At 37.5% G+C, this 21,312-nt stretch overlaps 6 protein-coding genes across 9 annotated transcripts in view; 3 read left to right on the forward strand and 3 right to left on the reverse strand.

The window, feature by feature from the left end:
* The window catches only part of U2af50 (U2 small nuclear riboprotein auxiliary factor 50), a 169,515-nt gene that overhangs the window by 104,877 nt on the left and 43,326 nt on the right, over positions 1 to 21,312 (reverse strand). The gene's annotated exons all lie outside the window — the stretch shown is intronic.
* Positions 1,035 to 8,899, forward strand: Traf-like (TNF-receptor-associated factor-like). Of its 2 annotated transcripts, XM_018107203.3 has the most exons (7): positions 1,035 to 1,050; positions 1,111 to 1,311; positions 1,377 to 1,802; positions 1,844 to 2,007; positions 2,081 to 2,361; positions 8,400 to 8,515; positions 8,569 to 8,899. In XM_018107203.3, exons 2-7 carry the CDS (start codon positions 1,186 to 1,188, stop codon positions 8,875 to 8,877), a joined length of 1,422 nt encoding a protein of 473 aa, XP_017962692.1. In that variant the 5' UTR covers positions 1,035 to 1,050; positions 1,111 to 1,185; the 3' UTR covers positions 8,878 to 8,899. The 2 variants fall into 2 exon arrangements, with proteins under 2 accessions (XP_017962692.1, XP_017962693.1); XM_018107204.1 differs by lacking the exon at positions 1,035 to 1,050 and having other exon boundaries at positions 1,859 to 2,007.
* AnxB11 (Annexin B11) lies at positions 9,494 to 15,245 on the reverse strand. Of its 3 annotated transcripts, XM_018107201.3 has the most exons (9): positions 15,168 to 15,214; positions 13,556 to 13,627; positions 11,710 to 12,252; positions 11,222 to 11,603; positions 10,926 to 11,155; positions 10,656 to 10,865; positions 9,994 to 10,062; positions 9,816 to 9,926; positions 9,494 to 9,767 (listed from the first exon to the last, which is right to left on the reverse strand). In XM_018107201.3, the coding sequence occupies exons 2-8, from the start codon at positions 13,565 to 13,567 to the stop codon at positions 9,861 to 9,863; spliced, it is 1,512 nt and encodes a 503-aa protein (XP_017962690.1). In that variant the 5' UTR covers positions 13,568 to 13,627; positions 15,168 to 15,214; the 3' UTR covers positions 9,494 to 9,767; positions 9,816 to 9,860. The 3 variants fall into 3 exon arrangements, with proteins under 3 accessions (XP_017962690.1, XP_017962691.1, XP_089120781.1); XM_018107202.3 differs by lacking the exon at positions 11,710 to 12,252 and having other exon boundaries at positions 15,168 to 15,245; XM_089264655.1 differs by lacking the exons at positions 11,710 to 12,252; positions 13,556 to 13,627 and having other exon boundaries at positions 15,168 to 15,185.
* Positions 17,364 to 18,502, forward strand: LOC108655488 (rab-like protein 3). Its single transcript, XM_018107214.3, has 3 exons — positions 17,364 to 17,521; positions 17,578 to 18,078; positions 18,150 to 18,502. Exons 1-3 carry the CDS (start codon positions 17,482 to 17,484, stop codon positions 18,425 to 18,427), a joined length of 819 nt encoding a protein of 272 aa, XP_017962703.1. The 5' UTR covers positions 17,364 to 17,481; the 3' UTR covers positions 18,428 to 18,502.
* Positions 17,679 to 19,750, reverse strand: Rai1 (Rat1 Interacting Protein 1). The gene is made up of 3 exons (XM_018107208.3): positions 19,017 to 19,750; positions 18,484 to 18,948; positions 17,679 to 18,418 (listed from the first exon to the last, which is right to left on the reverse strand). Exons 1-2 carry the CDS (start codon positions 19,715 to 19,717, stop codon positions 18,510 to 18,512), a joined length of 1,140 nt encoding a protein of 379 aa, XP_017962697.1. The 5' UTR covers positions 19,718 to 19,750; the 3' UTR covers positions 17,679 to 18,418; positions 18,484 to 18,509.
* On the forward strand, positions 20,005 to 21,071 carry amx (TM2 domain-containing protein 3 almondex). Its single transcript, XM_089263820.1, has one exon. The coding sequence runs from the start codon at positions 20,114 to 20,116 to the stop codon at positions 20,918 to 20,920; it is 807 nt and encodes a 268-aa protein (XP_089119946.1). The 5' UTR covers positions 20,005 to 20,113; the 3' UTR covers positions 20,921 to 21,071.

The following is a 21,312-nucleotide window of genomic DNA, read 5'->3' on the forward strand; positions in this document are numbered from 1 at the left end:
TTCGTGAAGTAGAGTCAATTTAATTATTAAAAAAAAAAAAAAAAAAAAAAAAAAAAAAAAAAAAAAAAATACTTTAATGCAGATAAATGTTTCAGAACTGACACGACCTAAAAATTGTGAGCTGAACACTTATTTCCGAAAAGGAATCTCCAAGTTCAGAGAAATGTGGAGTCCATTTGATCATATCGATCTCGCATCTGAGATTAAATTACTGTCATTATAAGTAACTAAGTATAATCTAAACTATGATTTTCTAGATATTGATATAATATGGAGATTACAATTTATAGCATTTCAAAAATATTTATGTTAATTTTAGTGCTCGATTTATTTATATAGAAATATATTATGACTGAAAAGCCAAATCAAAGTAGAATTTGAGCAAAATTAATGATAATTGTGACCATAAAAAAAAATAATAGTAGCAATAACCATAGAAATCAAGGACTAGACATGTTCTATGGCTAGTGATAGTAGGCAATGCTTCCATTTTGCTCATTTTCAATTCGAGTGTATACAAATATTTTTCTCTGATTTGATACATTATGATACAATATCTTTCAATGTTGAAAAGTCAGAAGTTAGTATGGTTTTCTTTAGACTACTATGAACATACCCTGACTACTAGGCAATATTTGTGCAAGGCAACTCTGATTCGTATTTACCCGGTCGCACTTTTCGCGTTATCTTTGTTCTGTTGCCCCTGTTGTGATATTGTGCTCACTGTTGCAATGTCAAAATATTTTATTGTACAGTTATTTTCATTGATAATGATATCTCGCGTTCGATGTGTATGTGTGTAGGTTTTTATATCGTCAACACAGGTGTACGCTTTAAACCTATTCCTTGCTCAAACGAAAGAGAAACGAATGGCAGCGGTTTTCATTGAATCAAGTTTACATATATGTATGTAATCTCCAGGCAGTTGGTGCAGCTTTATCTGTGAACCTCCCACCGCACAGTACGGCATGTATGCACATACACACATATATCAACGCATATCTATGTTTGTGTGACTATGTCGAAGGCAATTCTTAATCATCTATGTATGTATATACATATGTATCTATATATGTGCGTGTACATATAGCTTTTTTTTGCTGAATTTAGTATGTTTCGAGACGGTTCACGTAACGGCGAATTAGGTTTGTTTTGTGGACAGCGCGCGTGTGGGAAAGCTTTTGAATGATGTCACTTAACAAGTCTATGGACGATCGATCAATCCAGCAGCCCAAATCAACGACCATCGTCAAATATGAGAAATCGTCGTGTCTCTTCTGCAACGAGTGGTTCGACGCCCAGACTTTTACGGTGTGTTCACAGTCATGCGTAATAAATTCAATATATTGTATTCCTAAGTAATGTCAATTTTATAGGAACATCTCATACACTGCGGCCAGGTGCTAGAGCAGTGCCCAAACAGCTGTAACGTGTTCATACCACGTATCCGTATGCGATCCCATCTGAAGGAGTGTCAGCGCGGCAATCACCAGCAGAAAATGCAGCGTCTTACTGCTAGCATGGAGCGCTTGGATCAATTTGCCGATCACCGCGTCCAGGTGCTGGAACAGGACATATCAACTATACGTTCCGTGCTCAATGAGGAGATTCGACAACGTCTTCATCTTATCACGGACGTGGGAAACATACGAAAGAACAATCATGTGGTCGAGGACTGGACCCGGGTGACAGACGACTGTATCGCAGAGCTACGGCAGCAGCTCAACGAGGAAAGGGCACAGCGCACATTTGCCACAGAGCAAAACCAAGTGGACTTTCAATATTGTTGCAGCATAACCCAGGTAAGGTAGTACACTCGATATAAAAAAATATATATATTTAGTCGATTCTTATAAAGTCGCTGAAGGAACAATTGGAAAAGAAAATGAACGACTTGCAACAGCATATTAATCAACTGTCCTCGGATGTGAGCTTCCATCAGAACCATCTGAATGATAATATTATGAAGTTGGAGGAAATTGTTTTTGAAAATGAGAGGATTAATCAGTAAGCTCGAAACACTTGTTCGAATCAACACTGCAAGTTTCGTTTGTATTGTACAATTCTTTTTATTATTAAGGGATAAGTTTGTGCGGATCGAGCAGTTTCTACAGGAAATCAACGAGGATATTAAAACTAAATTGGGATCTACGGTTCTTTCCACATCGAAGCAAGCCACATTAGACTATGAAGTCAAGAATGTGAAGAGCATTATGTGTGAAACTGAAGAGCGGTGCGATAAGCTCCAAAGCATTATCCAAGATCTCGATAAGACACTCCATCAAACCATGCAAAGCATCGCGGACATCGAGAACCAGCTGGCCATGCAGCAACGCATCGCAAGCGTTCAGAATATAAGAGGTGAGATATTACCACAACAATAAACATTTTACAAATATACACTATACCAAATATAAGAAGTGAGTGAACTTAGGACATTCTCAAATAATTAAGAATATGCGACGGAAATACCTAAAAATTCAGCACATCAAAATCGTATAAGAGATGAGAAAATCCGAAAGATGATGAAATTATATAACGAGAATACATATACTAAAGACCATGAAAATCATTAAAGAGGTGAATGTCGCAATTATATATTAAGGAAAAATATACAAAGAAGATTTCCGACAGGAAGAAATAGTCAATACAAGAGGTAACCAGATTAGAAAGATTCATGTACAGCATATATGAAGTGAGGATATCATCATATACGAATCAAGATATTTCAAAATCAATCATAATAGTATACGAAAGAGGTGAACATCAAAAAGGTTTCCTTACACTTATGTATGCATAGTATAGATATGCCATCAATGATACAGATAATATTTTTATACTAAATTATATTGATCGAGATTTCAATAATATTGTGAATAGAAAAAACATACTTCCTCTAATAATGAAAAACCAGTAATACCGTTGCAGTCGGGCGTTACCGACTGCGGAACACTGATTCACACTCCATAAGCAATTTAGTAGCTAAGTTTGGCTCTAATACTTTAAAAAATCCATTTTTTTCTCGATTTGCCACGCCCCTACTAGGCGTAGACACTTCATTTTTGGCCAGTTCTTAGAACGAGCTAACGGTAACCTAACTGCAAAATTGGGATACTTACACTTCAAAAATATGAAAATTACAGGGTATTTTTGACATACCACGCTCTAAAGACGTGGCAGACCCCACAAAGTATATATATTCTTGATCAGGGCGACAAGCTGAGTCGATTTGGCCCTGTCCGTCTGTCTGTCCGTCCGTCCGTCCGTCCGTCCGTCCGTATATATGAACGCGTCGATCTCAGAAGATATAAGAGCTAGAGACTTCAACTTTTTTTTAAAATGTCCGTATATATCACGCGCATATCGAGTATATCACTAAAAAACAATAACTCATTACGATACTTTTTTATCGATAAAAAACCTTATCGAAGATCACTTAAATAATTATATCTCCTACATCTTTCAAGCTAGAGTCTCCAAATCTAAAATGTATATTAAGAAGAACTTTATACAATTTCGGTTTTTGTTAAAATTTACCCCCCACCCCTAAATCCACCCTCTCACCCTAATCTTTGTAAAAGTCGTATATCAAATACTAGAGACTTGTGCTTCGGTATACACATACATTTAAACATTATGATTACATTCTGAAAGTTTCATTACGATCATACGTCTAGAAATTAAATTATTCAACAAATAAGTTCTCTTAATATTGCCAACATTGCAGCGCAACCAAAGCGCAATCGCCTGTATATGCGTGTGTGTGTGTGGGTATGCGTGTGTTTATTTGTATGTGTCTGTGTGTGCGTGTATTTGTTTGTATGCGTGTGTGTGTGTGTGCGTGTGAGTGTACTAACTATTATTGAAATATCAGTTGCTTGTAGGGTTCAGGGGATCTCGTAGTCGAGCAGTCTCGACTAGAGCTTTCTTACTTGTTTTTTTTTTTTTTTTTTTTTTTTTTTGCTAATTGCTTATTTTTATTAGTTATATGACACACACAACCATTTTAAATATTTTGTACAAAAAATATTTTAAATATTTTGTAAAAAAATATTATTTTTCAAAAAAAAAAAAAGCGGAAAATTCAATTAAAGGCACTCCGTCTTGGGTCTTGGAAAGAGGGCAGTAAGCCATTTGAGCTGTGATTTTTGCTTTACAGTTTATTAAACATAGTATTTTAAAACATTTAGTTGGGTTTTAGTCGGAGTTTATCAATTTATATTGAAAACAAGTAAGAACGTTGCAGTCGGGCGACTGCGGAATACTTATTCACAGTCCCTTTGTAAATTTAATTTAATTAAAAAAAAGTAGTACAAAACAATTATGCTTTTTGATTATATTGTAGCTTTTGGTAATTTTTATCGAGTAATCGATAATTATTATATTGATCGTGCACTTTTTGAGTACAAATGTATGGTAATTTTCGTTGATAGCTTTCGGTCACACCTATTGCAGATTCTTTAGCGTTTGCTTACATTACAAATGCGCGCTTTTTAGCATTCTAAGAATTGCGATTGATTTCTGGATTTTCTAGCTGTTATTGTAGTTTTGTCAGATGACGCTCTGTTATTAGCTTATTGTATTTTAGCTACTAGTTTGTGAAGCAAAGCGATAGCGTGGGCGCTAAAGGCGTCGCAAGTTATGTTACGGCGACGGAGGTTCAAATCCCCTTCAATGTTGTGTATTTATGCCCTGAACCCATTGAAAATGGGAAATCAGGGTATAATGGTTTTGTTAAAAGTATGTAACAGGCAGAAGGAGGCGTGGCAGACCCCACAAAGTATATATATTCTTGATCAGGGCGACGAGCTGAGTCGATTTGGCCCTGTCCGTCTGTCTGTCCGCCCGTCCGTATGTATGAACGCGTCGATTTCAGAAGATATAAGAGCTAGAGACTTCAACTTTTTTTTTTAAATGTCCGTATATATCACGCGCATATCGAGTTTATCACTAAAAAACGATAACTTATTCCGATACTTTTTTATCGATAAAAAACCTTATCGAAGATCACTTAAAAAATTATATCTTCTACATCTTTCAAGCTAGATCTCCAAATTTAAAATGTATATTAAGATTCATTTTATACAATTTCGGTTTTTGTTAAAATTTACCCCCCACCCCCAAATCCACCCCTCACCCTCATCTTTGTAGAAGTCGTATATCAAATACTAGAGACTTGTGCTTCGGTATACACATACATTTTAACATTATGATTACGTTCTGAAAGTTTTATTACGATCGTACGTCTAGAAATTTAATTATTCAACAAATAAGTTGTCATTATATTGCCAACACTGCAGCGCAACCAAAGCGCAATCGCCTGTATATGTGAGTGTGTGTGTATGCGTGTGTTTGTTTGTATGCGTGTGTGTGTGTGTGTGTGTGTGTGTGTGTTTGCTAATTATTATTGAAATATCAGTTGCTTGTAGGGTTCAGGGGATCTCGTAGTCGAGCAGTCTCGACTAGAGCTTTCTTACTTGTTTTTTCATACATATTTCGTTTCTTATAAAATAGATACTTATTTTATTCTTTTTTCTAATTGAAAAATTTTATAAGTTTAAATTTGTTTCTTCTTAAAAAGCCCTCATATATGTATGTACGCATATATGCATGTATATGTATGCACATAAGTCTGCACGCATATGTAGCATCAAGCATTCCAGCCTTTCTTATGCACGCGCTCATTTGTATGTGTGTATGTATGTACACATAAAAGCATACTCTAGCGTTGAAATGAGACTGATTTGTTTTTGCTTTGTTTTTGAATTTACCATCCGCTACTCTCATAACAAGAATCTTATTTTTGGATTTCATTTTAATTACCATTGTTGACAGTAGGCGGTAGCGCTGTCGGCAAAGGCGCCGGCTAAATTTGTTTTTGTTATTTTGACAAACATGGCTTGGGTGCGAGTTCAAATCCCGCGGAAAACTCTTTTTTGTAAATTGCAAATTTTGTTATTTTAGCTTCTTTTATATTTTTTAAATATTTAAATTTTATTTTTAGATTTTATAAAAATGTTTCCTTCCGTGTTATCAATGCCTATTAAGCCTATTTGTATATACATGTACATACATAGGTAGCTCAAGCATATAAATGTCGCAATTTAATGCTACAAATGCCAATTGCCACGCCCCTAGTGGCCGTAGACACCTCATTTTTGGCCAGTTCTTAGAAAGAGCTAACGGTAACATATATGCGAAATTTGAATGCTTACGCTCAAAAAATGTGAAAATTACAGGGTATTTTTCGATATGCCACGTCCCCAAAGAGGCGTGGCAATTATTTTTGGGGCATCGATAGAGGAGGTTACCAGTAACTCAACTATCCAAATTTGAAGCTTCTAGCTCTTAAACTGTAGGAGATATAAAGTTTTGCGGTTTGCTACGCCCCCTTTGGGCGGACATATATCCACTATAGCTTGTTGGACTTGGGAGGTCAACTCGCGTATATATACCAAATTTCAAGTCTGTAGCATCAATAGTACCTAAAATATAGCCAAATTTGAAAAATCACTATATCTTGACGTCCGATTTGCCACGCCCCTATTAGGCGTAGACATAAAATTTTTTCATCAGTCATTATAGAATTATAGCATTAGCTCACGTGCGAAATTTCAACGTTCTAGCTTTAGAACTTTAGGAGATACAGTTTTATCTGATTTGCCACGCCCCCAATGGGCGTAGATATATCCACTATAGCTTTTTGGACTTGGGGGGTCAACGCGGATCTACATACCAAATTTCAACTCTCTAGCTCTTCAACTAACATGATTTCTGGTATATCGGAAAATGCATTTTCCGATTTGCCCCGCCCCTAGTGGGCGGATCGGGAAAATTTTAACACTTTATAAATCGGAGTTATACACGAGTATGTGTTCAAAATTTCAAGTCTCTAGCTTCAATAGCGGCGAAATGAACTGCGTTCATACGGACAGACGGACAGACGGACGGACGGACAGACGGACGGACAGCAAGACGGACATTGCACAAAACCAATATACTAATTCACTTCGTGAATGAGTATAAAAAGTTCTTGCATACAAGGATGTGGGTTGGTCTAACTGAAAAGTTTCACGTAATTGAATCGTTCGCCAACTGCTGTAAATAATTTTGTAAAATTAAAAGATAAAATACAATGAAAACAGAAAAAAATTGAATAAATGGAAGGGTTTCACCACGAGGAAATTCACTATTATACGCGCAGAACTTCAAAAAAATGCTTTAATACTGTAGAAACTTTTTCTCGATTTGCCACGCCCCTACTGGGCGTAGACACTTCATTTTTGGCCAGCTTATAGAACAATCTAACGGTAACCTAGCTGTAAAATTTGGATACTTAAAAAATTACAGAGTATTTTTTGATATGCCACGCCCCTAAAGGAGCGTAACAATATTATTTGGGGAATCAATAGAGGAGGTTTTTGGTAACTTAACTATCCAAATTTGAAGCTTCTAGCTCTTATACTTTAGGAGATATAAACTTTCACGGTTTGCCACGCCCCCTGTGGGCGGAGATAAATCCATCATAGCTCGTCGGACTTGGGAAGTCAACCTGCGTATGTATACCAAATTTCTGGCATCAATAGTGCCCTAGTCCGATTTGCCACGCCCCTAGTAGGCGTAAATATATAATTTTTCCACCCATCTTTAAAGAACCGAAACATTAGCACACGTGCTAAATTTCAGCATTCTAGATTTACGATTTACGAGATACAGCTCTGCCACGCCCCCAATGGACGGAGATACATCCGCCATAGCTGGTGAATTTGGGTGGTCGACGCCAAATTTCAGCTTTCTAGCTCTTCAAATGATTTCTGGCATATCGGAAAATGCATTTTAACACCTTATAAATCGGAGATATGCACGAGTATATGTTCCAAATTTCAAGTCTCCAGCTTCAATAGCACCGAAATAGACTGCGTTCATACGGACAGACGGACAGTCGGACAGACGGACGGGCAGCAAGACGGACATTGCACAAACCCAATATACTCATTTTACTTTCGTGAATGAGTATAAAACTATTAATTCGATGCCAAATCGGGTTTTTGAAGTAATTCATTAATCTGGGAGATGGACTCATTACTAATTAACATTTACGGGTTTTAATTAGCTTTGTTTTCGGATTTTTGATATGCCTCTAATTGAACTTCGCGCTTTTTTTTGGAAAATTTTTAATTTTCTGACATAAACAATTTTTTTGTTTACAAAATATCAAAAATATGGTTGTGTATGTCATATAACTAATAAAAATATGCGAAAAAAATAAAAGCTTTTCCATTATGCTCAATATCCAAAAAAAAAAAAAAAAAAAAAAAAAAGCTGGGTGCCTTTAATTGAATATCGGGGAGTGTATATATAGAATATATGGAATTAACTTTTTTTTTTTTTTATTTCAGGTCATCTGATTTGGCGCATTAAGGACTATTCCAAGAAATTAGAGGAGGCCAAGCAGTATGATACGATTCTGCATAGTGCCATGTTCTCCAATAAGGCTTTTGGATACGCCTTGCGTGTAAGTTGTGTATATGTAGAAAGCATAGATCGATAAACACACATCGATTGCAGTTGGATATCTATTTAAATGGCAAGGGCACTTGGAAAGGACGTAATCTAATTGCATGCTTAAATGTGTTATCTGGCGAATATGATCCACTTCTGACATGGCCATGTCGCTTGCAGGCAGAGATAATTATACGGGATCAAAGTGGAATAGCGCTGGAGGCACAGGACTATGTCAAAACGATTTACGTTCGAAAGAAGAGCGATGATTATATACAGACTAATCAGTACTTCCATATACCACACAAGGTCATCACCAGCCGCAACTATTTACGCAACGATTCGCTTTTTGTCGAAGTGCGGGTTCTCAAATAAATGCGGAATATTTAAATAGTCACCACATCACAACAAATTCATTCACAAAAACTAACTAGGTTATATCACTAGTGGTTATATTTACATATGTACATGTATTTCTACTAAAACTAATATTGCAAATAATTATATCCTGAACCCATTGAAAATGGGAAATCAGGGCGAGCTGAGCCGATTTAGAGCTGCCCATCTGTCCGCCCATCCTACTGTCCGTATGTTTGAACGCGTCGATCCTTTTTCCTAAGTCCACGCGCATATCGAATTTGTTTTAATCGATAATTTGTCCCGTTATATTTGTAACGATTAAAATCATTATCGAAAATCAGTAATAAATTTGTATGTATCGCCAAATAAATGGTATATGTATTTTATAGAATTTCGATTTTCGTCAAAGCTTACCCTACATACATATATACACCTCTCAACCTCACCTTTGTAAAAGGCGTATTTCAAATACTAGAGACTTTTGCATTGACATTCCATGTTATAATCACCATCTGAAAGTTTCATGAATTACTGAAATATCAATTGCTCAAGGGTTCAGGTGAGCTTTCTTATTTGTTTTTATTCAAAACACTTCTTTGCCCCGCCCATAAATTATTAATAGCAGCTGTAATTTTAATTGAAAAAGGCGGTGCTTCTTTAATTTATTTATATATATCATGCATGCAGTATTCAAAACGCAATCGAGATAAAATTCCACTTGATGAAATTGACATTAAAGCCTTTCATTATGACTAAAGATAATTCGTTGCTTTTAATAGTAAATTTTCATGCTTAAGGGTTATTTTTTTCGAGGCACAGTTTGAACAAGTTACATGATACTATTTTGCACTGGGATGTTTTGAATGGTAATTCCATTGTCTTATTAAAATAATAGTTACTTCGTAGTCAATAATACATATAAAAAAAACATACATATATACATATATATGTAGAAACATAATATGTAATAGAGTAGAAACATAGAATTATTCATAAATTTAAGATGAGCGCTGCTCTCCCACCAACGCATAAAGCGCGTGCTTGTAATGTCCAGAAGTGTCGCCCTATAAAAAAGTTTATAAAACATCATATTTTAATCGCAATCGAAATTCGTTATAAGTAATTATATACCTTGATCCAGCTCTTTAATGATTTGCCATATAAACGCTCGAAAGCCACTTTAATGTCAGCCAAGTCAATCTGCAGGATAAATTGAAACAATTAAGTGCAATTAAGAATTGCAGTCGGGCGTTATACTACTATACTCAATCATGGACCAAACCCTGCTAAATCAAATTTCCGATTCACCCCCAATCGGAATATATGTATGTATAAATTAGTTAATTTCCATATCAATGGCTAATATCAGCAGTAATTTAGTATTTGATACGCTACTTGTGTAGTCTACGCAAGGGCACATCCATCTTTCTCTCTAGCACTGCAACTATCATGGTATCATGGTTTCTAAGATACCGGAAAACGATACTCCCCTAATGGCCGGATCGCAATGACTATATAATTCGAGGGGTAATCTCAACTAGCTTGCTTTAATAGCGACGAAACATTTTTCACTTATCGGAACATAGAGACAAACAAACAGACATTAAACAAAACCAATTAGAATTAGAATGAATTTGACTTTTAGAAAACATCTGTCTCACATACTTGCAAAAAAAGGGACTCAGTTTGCTCTAGCTTCGGAAAAATATCAACTTCAATTTCAGCTTCTGTAAAGTTGTATTTTTCGACATACGATCATTTCACGGGAGTGCGACGATATAGTCTAGATTTACCTCGCAGCGTGTTATGATAACTCGTATCAACTGTTTGTCATTGGTGCCAATCCCAGCCATGGACTTGTGTAAGCGCGAGGCGAAATACTCTGCCTTGTTTGTCACACACTTGTAGATGGCGATAAGGCCCTCCATAATATCGCCAGAGAATTCTTTTTTTATCGCCTTCTCCAGCGAGTGTCCAGTTATACTCTCGTACTCCTGGAATATCTGAAAAGAGTGCGTATCGAATGTTGACTGGCCTAGAGGACATTCTGAAAAACGGCTTACAAGTTTCAGTTGCTGATAGTTTCTCTGGCAAAGTATCATGTTGAACATGCTCTCATCGGTGCCCACACGTAGCTCACCAGCCTTGAGAAGTTCTCGAGCGTCCTCTTTGGCCTTGTTGGGGTCTACACGGCCGCTCTCGTCCCGCGCCGCAGCGCAAAGCGAAATAAGCAAGCGCTTAAAGTTACCGGAGGTCTCCGATTTCAGCTCCGACTCCAAGTGTGCTCCAAACACTTAATAAGTATGCATAAAGCATTAACAAGCAGTCTGACGGCCATGCCAAATCAAGCGAAACTTACAACGCAAATATTGATTTTTGATGGTATGAATTTCAACATTGGATAAGGTACACAGAATTTCAATTAGAACCTCCTCATCGGTGCCCAGACCGGCCATGGCATCGTTCAACTCGGCACAATAGTAGTCCACGATTGGGCGTAAGAGGCCAACAAGTAGTTTTTGGAAATTACCACTTGTCTCCCCTTTTATGTCTTCAATTAGATCCTTGCCGAAGTGAGTTTTGTATTGGCGCTGAATCTCTTGGCGCTGTTCGTTGTTGCGACGACAAATGATTTCGATGAGCTTATCCTCATCTGTGCCAAAGCCTTTCATAGCTTTGCGCAAATCGTGCGCATCCTTGACGGGATCAAAGACTTGAGCCGGCAACAATGTGGGAGTTCCCTGAAAGAAATAGATATATCCAACTGGCAATCAACTAAATATAATTATATTTGTTGGACTTAGTCTAGATTGATTAATGCGAGGTTTTGCACATAGAAAAACAAACCTCATTGTTAGCCGTAAAGCGTTGATTGAGTGAGTGCTGCACGTGCTCATGACTATACCCATACCCCTGCCTATGCTCATGCCCATGCCCCTGTGGCGGCACCTGACCATGCCCAAAACTTGGTACGTTGCCAGGACCCTGCTGCCGGGCATAATGATTAGAAGAATCATATCCATATGCTGACGTCATGGCTGGTGTGTATCCAGCTGGGTAGGTTGCATTAAGATGCTGATTGAATTGGCTTTGGCTATGTTGATGGGACGGCATACTCTGTACATGATTGATCGAATATGGTGTGTTACCAGGGTATGGGGCTGACGTGGGTGGATAAGGGCAGCTGCTAACGCTGCCGACATGCTGGAAATTTGGATTTTGATGGAACTGCTGTTGTTGCTGCTGCTGATTGGATAGTGTGTCTGGCAGTGGGAATGGTGTGGAATGTGGAACGATCTGCTGTACTGGTGCAAAGACCCAACCAACTCCAAACGGCACCTTAGGTTGCTCACTAGTGGATGGATGCGATGAGTATGGCATTCCAGAACCCTACAAAAGTCAAAACAATGGAATGGCGGAATGGACATGCTATGCAACATAAATAACTTTATCAAAGAAGCTACCTTTGGCTAAGCAGAACAAAAATTTTGGACAGGAATTTTGCAACATATAATATATGTATAATGTATGCATATATATATATATATATATAATATTTATTTTTTATTTTTATATATGCATATATATATAAGCTTCAAGGGAGCTCTATATGATTCAACAACTAAAAATAAAAAATAAATATAATAAATATACATATATAAATAAATACATACATATTCTTTTTGACATCGTTATCAAAGGGTCTTGTACTTATGTAAGGTATATGTTTATAAATACATATGGGAAATTATCAAACAGCTTTGAAGACAGCATTTCATTGAAGTGTATCAAAGCTTCAACAAAAGTGTTCCATATAACCTGATCTTAAATCTACCCCAAAAATGACATTTTCATATTTCGTAATTTAATAATTTCGTATTGTAACTGACGTTTTCAAATTTTTTTGAAAATGGGAAATCAGGGTATAATGTTTTTTTTTTTATATATGTAACAGGCAGAAGGAGGCGTGGCAGACCCCACAAGGTATATATATTCTTGATCAGGGCGACGAGCTGAGTCGATTTGGCCGTCTGTCCGTTTTTATGAACGCGTCGATCTCAGAAGATAGGAGAGCTAGGGATATCAATTTTTTTTAAATGTCCGTATATACAGCGCGCATATTGATTTTATCACTAAAAAACGATAACTCATTCCGATACTTTTATCGATAAAAAACCTTACCGAAGATCAGTTACAAAATTATAACTCCCACATCTTTAAAAATAGACTCCAAATTTTAAATGTATATTAAGATGCATTTTATACAACTTCGATATTTGTTAAAATTTACCCCCCACCCCTATATCCACCCCTCATATTTGTAAAAGGCGTTCTTCAAATACTAGAGATTTGTGCTAGGGAATGTACATATGTACATATATTTATACATTATGTTTACGTTCTGAAAGTTTCATTAAGATTGTACGTCTAGAAATTAAATTATTCAACCAATAAGTTTTTAAAATATTGCCAACACTGCAGCGCAGCCCAAGCGCAATCGCCTGTATATGTACGTGTTTGTGGATGTCGTAGTCGAAGTGTCTCAACTAGAGCTTTCTTACTTGTTTTTATATTTTTGTATTCTTTCCACGCAGAAAATTAAATAAAATGAGCATTGTTAAAACATTGTTAAATGCCGTGATTGCACTTACTTTAGTGAATAAAACAAGAATATGATTAAACGGCTACTTACATATGGATACATGATGATTATTTGTGTTTTTAATGAGATTACTCGGTAAGGATATTCCTGTGAGATTCAGTACTAGAAGAAAGAGAATATATATTTATTTGAAATGTTAGAAAATATAATTCATAGTCAAAGAATTATCAAAATAAAACTATAATAGGCACTATAAAAAATAAACTACTATCAATATACATATATATATATATATATATATATATGTACGTGTACCGTATACTGCATATACATATATACAATGTATCTAATATTCGACCTAATAATGAGCAACACGCGAACGCTTGTTTATTTATCCAGTTGTTGCACCTATCTACACAAACAAGTATAAATTTGAGTTAGCTATATAATGCTTCATAATATGCGTAGTCTATTCGTTTTAGGTAGCCGTTAATATCTGTATTTTAATATAATTAGCTTCCCCTATACATTGAGTATTTGCATGTATGTGTTCGTACGTGTATGTGTATATGACTGTGCATATGTATTTAATGGTCTAGAGTTATGAATGAGTCACACAGCCACGATTTACTTGGCCCTTTGACTATTCCTCGGTTGTGTTTCCTATGACGACATATGTATGTACATACGCCCAGTAGGCAAACACACAATTTCAAGAAGTTGACTACCCCAGGCATGAGTTTATCATTTCGCTTTGCCAAGCATGTATGAGATACGCGCAGAAAGTAGTCAACTTACTTGATGCTGAATCATCTTTCAGCCCACCTAAATTCTTCAATGCATACATATATGATCTTTATATATTGTATAATTATATGAAGCTTTGTGAAGTAGTTGATGCAAAATTTTCTTGTGATAGCTTTGAAATAATTATTTTGCTAATGTATTCAGTTGGTTGGTATATATATATTTAGGTATGCTCAAAGATGAGACATATAAGAATATGCAACCACATGTTGAACTCACGGCCCCGCATTAGAAAAATAATTTTTTCAAAGCTATCACAACAATATATGTACACCCAATATATATGTATATACAGTGAATAACATTGATATTCGTTTTTTTTATTTTCAACTTCAGCATCAAACGCCTATAAAACAAAAACAAAAAACAAAAGAATTTAAATTAAAAAATTGTAAATACTAAATTGTAGATTAAAAAATAACCTTTCCGATGAGGTAAATATCAATATATTTGATATACTAACAAAGATTACACATAAACTGGAAAAAAAAGATGAAAAGAAAAAAAACCGAATATCAATGTTACTTACTGTAAATATAGCTATGTACATATGTATATGAAGATATATGTACATATCTTTACGTATTTATTATATATACATGTATATTGTAAACATGTAATAATATGAAAGTCTAAATTGTAATACATCTGTCTTCTTTTCAGTATACGTAAAGATATGTTATGTATATCTTCATATACATTTGTACATAGCTCCATATAAGTATATAATTGGGTATCTTTATGCTTAAGATATGTGAGCTGCGAGTCTTATGGTTCTTCCTTTTTAATTAACGGCACATTGTGTATTGACTGCCACTTTTCAACTCGTTGGAAAATTGTTACTGAATGTAGCTTCTATTGTCAGACTCAAATAGGCGTATGCATTTTTAATTACTTTAAGTATCAAGTCGTACGTATGTATGTATGTACGTGTACCGTATACTACTATATACAACGTCCGAATGATATTGGGAAACTATGCAAATGATTTGACAGGGCGGCACAACAGCCTGTTGCAATAATATATCGAAACAACAATGTTATCGATAGCTGTAGGTCGTTAACATTGCTCATACCACTAACCAGAGAACACATAGACTAGACAACTAGTGGAAAGCTTTTTGCACGCTTTTTCTTGGACTTTAGCACCCCAGACTGCTTTGAATTCGCTCGGCGAATTACTTTTAGGCTCGAGCAACGAAAATATACGAAAGCCCAATCATTTCGCTTCACGCGCTCGACCGAGATGGTCAAATGTTGAACAAAAGATCCTTCTATGCTCAATCTTTCCCTTGCTCTCTCTCTCTCGATGCTCTATGCTCTCTCAAATGTGTATATGTGTGTATGCATGTGAGCACAAGCAGCAGCTCTGAGCTGCCAGCTCACGAAAATTGAAATTTCTTCGCAGCAAGAACCCATGCCTTCCCTTCTGTGTGAAGAGTATACCGAACTTATCAAACCGTTTAACAAGCTCGTACAATATATGTATATGTGTTTTCGATATTACTTGTGGGAAGGGTATAAAAGCGTTGCTGCTCATCATGAAAATGCTTTCGCGACGAATGTGCACGCACACACTCTCCCTTGCTACATGTATTATGAACATTTGTGTGCCTGTGTGCATAGCTCTTGCTGCCTGTAGCAATTTCAGAGCCCCGAATTCGCATTTGGTAGATCTTGTGAACTACTCACACATGCATACATACATATGTTTGATTGTGTGTACGCAGAAGCCGCGATGCTCACAAATGATGGGGTGATCATTGTAGAAGCCTTTGACTGCCTTTGTGCCTTTATATGTGCGTGTGTGTATGTGCATGTGTGTAAGCATGGGACATGAGCATTGGCGTGTGCCTACCTCAACTTAAAATTGTGCTTATATTTTAGTAGCTGACTGACTAAAGTGCACTTGTCACTTGTCACATCCCAATACTTTGTGGCACTGTGACCGAAGAGTAACTCACGCACATGTGTATGTATGTATGTACATACATAGTATATGTGTGTGGTATAGGGACAGCCAAGTTACTCGCGGTATATATGTATTTAAGCACCTGATTTAAATGATCGTGAGTTAGCCTATCAGAATGCATTTTTAAAAAATGTAGTATCTGATCAGTGGGCAAAATGGGATGCGATTATCGATCCCTTGCATATTTGTATGTACATACATTTACAGGTGCATGCAAGTAAAAAAAAAGTGTAAAAAATGCAAGTGCACTTGTCAGTGTAGTCAGTCAGCTACTGAAATATAAGCGCGCCTCTTCAATTCAAAACCCAAAATCGTTCGCACAATTTTAAGTTGAGGTAGGCACACGCCAATGCTCATGTCCCATGCTTACACACATGCACATACACACACGCACATATAAAGGCACAAAGGCAGTCAAAGGCTTCTACAATGATCACCCCATCATTTGTGAGCATCGCGGCTTCTGCGTACACACAATCAAACATATGTATGTATGCATGTGTGAGTAGTTCACAAGATCTACCAAATGCGAATTCGGGGCTCTGAAATCGCTACAGGCAGCAAGAGCTACGCACACAGGCACACAAATGTTCATAATACATATAGTAACGGAGACTGTGTGTGTGCACACTCGTCGCGAAAGCATTTTCAGTATGAGCACCAACGCTTTCATACCCTTCCCACAAGTAATATCGAAAACACATATACAGATTTTGTACGAGCTTGGCAAACGGTTTGATAAGTTCGGTATACTCTTCACACAGAAGGGAAGGCATGGGTTCTTGCTGCGAAGAAATTTCAATTTTCGTGAGCTGGCAGCTCAGAGCTGCTGCTTGTGCTCACATGCATACACACATATACACATTTGAGAGAGCATAGAGCATCGGGAGAGAGAGAGAGCAAGGGAAACATTGAGCATAGAGGGATCTTTTGTTCAACATTTGACCATCTCGGTCGAGCGCGTGAAGCGAAATGATTGTGCTTTCGTATATTTTCGTTGCTCGAGCCTAAAAGTAATTCGCCGAGCGAATTCAAAGCAGTCTGGGGTGCTAAAGTCCAAGAAAAAGCGTGCAAAAAGCTTTCCACTAGTTGTCTAGTCTATGTGTTCTCTGGTTAGTGCTCATACATTTATAGTTGTATCGTTAATATCGATGATAACAACGAATATTGGCAAAGCCAAAATAAAGCAAGATGAAACAATAATTAGATTGTTAATTAATGCCACGACAACTTGGTAATGAATAAACGTGTGCGCATCGTCGTAGTGGGTGATTCAGGTAATTATCAAGTATTTTGACGCTATTTGAATATAAATTGATTACAATGTTTCTAGGTGTAGGAAAAACATGCCTAACTCACTTAATTGCCCAAAATGAGTCGTTAATACGCCCTGGCTGGACAGTTGGCTGCAACATTCAAGTCAAAATTCACGAATTCAAGGAAGGTACGGCCCGACAGTGTCCATATTTTATTGAATTGTTTGACATTGGTGGCTCTCTAAGCCACAAAAATACGCGAAGCGTTTTCTACAGTGGTATACATGGAGTTATCTTGGTGCATGATCTAACGAACGGCAAGTCGCAGGAGCAACTACTTGACTGGCTCTACGAGATAGTCAATAAGGATGGCAAAGATACGTACAAATGCCGCAGCCCCTCTTCGCCGCCGTCACCGACACCGTTGCACGGCTATGGCACGGATACCAGCATGCGGTTTGATTTAGAAGAGTTCTTAGGCGCTACACAAATACCTATTTTAGTAATAGGCACTAAGTTAGATTTGATCGATGAGAAACGTCAACCCAAAACATCTGTTAAAAAGGCCGGTGGTATAGGTCAGTATTAATAGTTTGTTGTCAGATGTAGTTAAAGTTTCCTGTAATCTATATATATTTTCCGTTTGTAGCCGACAAATGTGGGGCCGAGGAAATATGGCTAAACTGTCGGGATACACGCAGCTTAGCAGCGGGTACAACTGATGCGGTTAAGTTATCCCGTTTCTTCGACTGTGTCATTGAAAAGCGCGAAAGCAATGGGTGCTCAGGAGCTCATCTAGTGGCATCCACTGCTACAGAAAGGAGAAGAGCCGCTAACTCACAGCCTTCCAGTCCGGAGTTCCCGATACATGCGAGCAAAGTAACTGAAACTTTCGTACCACTGCTAGAAACCAACGATCTAAAATAAGGATTAGGACTTAAAAGTTAGATTTAAGAAAATATATTATATATAAGCTAATATACTTTTACACTGAACCAACAACGCTAATTTAGATACCTTGCATCATTTGGCGATACCATTCAGGCAATATGGGCTTCACATTTGGACCGCGTAGCACAGAGTATTGAATCTTATTCAGATCCGGTTTGTAGTGGATCATAACAACAGCGTTTGAGTCATTAATACGATGCATTATTGCCTTGAGCTCGTGCAGAAAGTTTGAAAGGAATGTGCCTGTGGCTGCCGGGCTCCAAGGCTTGTGTCGGTGTAGTTCGCGCACGCTGTACTCTTTAATATCGTGAACGAGTCCATTGTCATCCCGCAATCCAGCTATAATCGTCTCGATGCCAACCAAAAACGATTGGCTCCACCAGTTGAGACTCTTGTAATTAGCAAAGTTCTGCTGTTGCCTGTGGGTCATTTTGTATGCAGATGTTTTAAGCTCTACAAACTCTGCCAAGCGTAGCTGCTCCGGATCGCTTAGGTCGCTGAGAAAAAGTATAGATATTATTAAAATATGTTATGCAGAGATACATATGTTACGCAGATAACGTACATACAGACGTCACTTTTAATGCAGTCCATCTCCGCGCCATAGATTAGACGCAGGCCATTTAATTTGCAACGGTAGACACATGCGAACTCTTGGGATTCATTAACAGGTGCATTTGTAGCCGGTGCTTTGTCTGGATGGGACGTTGTGCAATACTGTTCAAACTTAAAGCCCCATGAGCACATGTCCATTTCACGGCGTGTCATCTGCTCTCCTTGGTTTCGCTGGTCACTAGTTTCTACTTTGGATATGTAGGTGGTGCCGTTTAGGCGTGTTGCCATTAGTCGATAGTCACGATTCCTTTGGTATGGTGTGCACATAATTTGGCGAAGAACACCACGTAAAGTGACAAAATCTGCAAGCAGTTCCATTTGCCCTGTGGAAGAGGTGCGTAGATACTCTTGATGATTAGAAATGAACTGACAGATGTGACATATATCGAGATAGTCAGGATCAATGCTTTTGCGCTGCACTTTTTCAATGCCAGAATTGAGATCTAGTGGCATTTCGCTAGAATGTGGCAACCAAAGGAAACTCAAATTCTTGGCATTGTCCTCGAACTCTCGTGATTCGTTAACGCTATAGACGCCAATGGGCTCAGGACGACTTAAGTCTGGAAAGGTGCCCGAGAATTTAGCCCCGAATCTATGCAGGCGCACATTCACACGGAATGTCTGAGTATCATTTCTGCCAGTATGAGACATCTTGATTAGAGTAGTTAGTGTTAGAGTATTGCAAGACAAAATCAAAACATGGAGCAATTATCCGTCATTCAAGAAACATGGTCTGTATATCGATATATCGATAGATGATAATTTAAATAATGATTCTTTTTAATTTTGTGCCAAATACTGCAATTTATAATTTATTTATTTCAATAAATTTTTTTAAATTTGTTAATACCTACTCTGATGCAAAAGTATATGCCAATGTGCGTATCCAGACGCAATACACACACATACATACATACATATGTCGATGCCATTTTCGATTATGTTACCTATCACTGTATCGATGCAATGGGTGATATCGCCTTTATAACTGAAATAAAACCGAGAAACTTCATCTTATAAATCAGATAGGAGCACTTATTAGCAAAAATGAGACAGCAGCGAGAGTGTATTGTAGTGAATATGCGTTCGGTGATAGTGCTGATAATCATATTCGTATTAACCGGCATAAGAAATAGCGAGACCGCCAGCGGTGGCAACCAAATGGATCTGGCGGATATCAAAAGTGATCCGCGCAAAGACAACAGCAATACAGGCAACAATAATAACGACGATAATGTGGTGTTTGCACCAGCCCTGACGAACATGGGCAGCAAATCACCAGCGGCTATCGACAACAACAACAGCAACAACACCACGAATATGCTATGCCCCTTGGATAAGGACACACCCTGTGAACGGTTGCAATTCCCATGCATTCGATGCACCTACAACTTCAATTGCCTGTACGGCCGCGATATTAACATCACATGCGAAGCAGCCAACAATGTACAGTGCAGTGGAGAGCGCTTGTTTCAACGTCAAATGAATTGTCGCTATTGTTATCAAACCGAAATGTGGCAGCAGAAATGTGAACAGCATGCCAATTGCAATTCGGCTGCTGATAAATACTATCGCACCAATTGCACTGTGCACCAGGATGTGCTTTGTCTGGGAAGTCGTTCGTTTACTCGCAATTTGCGTTGCAACTGGACTCAGGGCTATCGTTGGAGCACCGCGTTACTTATCAGCCTTACTTTGGGCGGCTTTGGCGCCGACCGTTTCTATTTGGGCCACTGGCAGGAGGGCATTGGTAAGCTGTTCAGCTTTGGTGGCCTCGGCGTTTGGACAATCATCGATGTGCTCTTGATATCCATGCACTACTTGGGACCTGCCGACGGTTCACTCTACATTTAATCCGGCGAGCAGCCCCGCTTTTGTCAATGTTCATATATAATGTGGAAGAGGCGCTGGGGAAATCACCTAAAATGCGTATTATACGAATTCAATTTGAAACTTTCGCCATTTTCATGTTTCTACTTAAGAAGACGACGGACGAACATTTTAACTGAATAAGTCAAAAAATCTAATCTAATAAAATTGATAAACATTAATAATTATCTATATTTAAGTTATAATTTAGATAAATACCTTTAGGCTAATTTACATAAAAATATTTTTTAATTAAACTTTGTAAATAATATGTGAATAACATTGCATCTCTAGACATAAAGATAAAATGTGCTCAACATTCTAAATAGCTTTCTGAGTGAAGAGGTATGCAAATATCTTTATATACTGTCACTGTC

This window comes from Drosophila navojoa, chromosome X, assembly GCF_054131105.1.
Source record: "Drosophila navojoa isolate 15081-1374.11 chromosome X, UAZ_NAV_1.0, whole genome shotgun sequence".
Classification (NCBI taxonomy): Eukaryota; Metazoa; Arthropoda; class Insecta; order Diptera; family Drosophilidae; genus Drosophila; species Drosophila navojoa.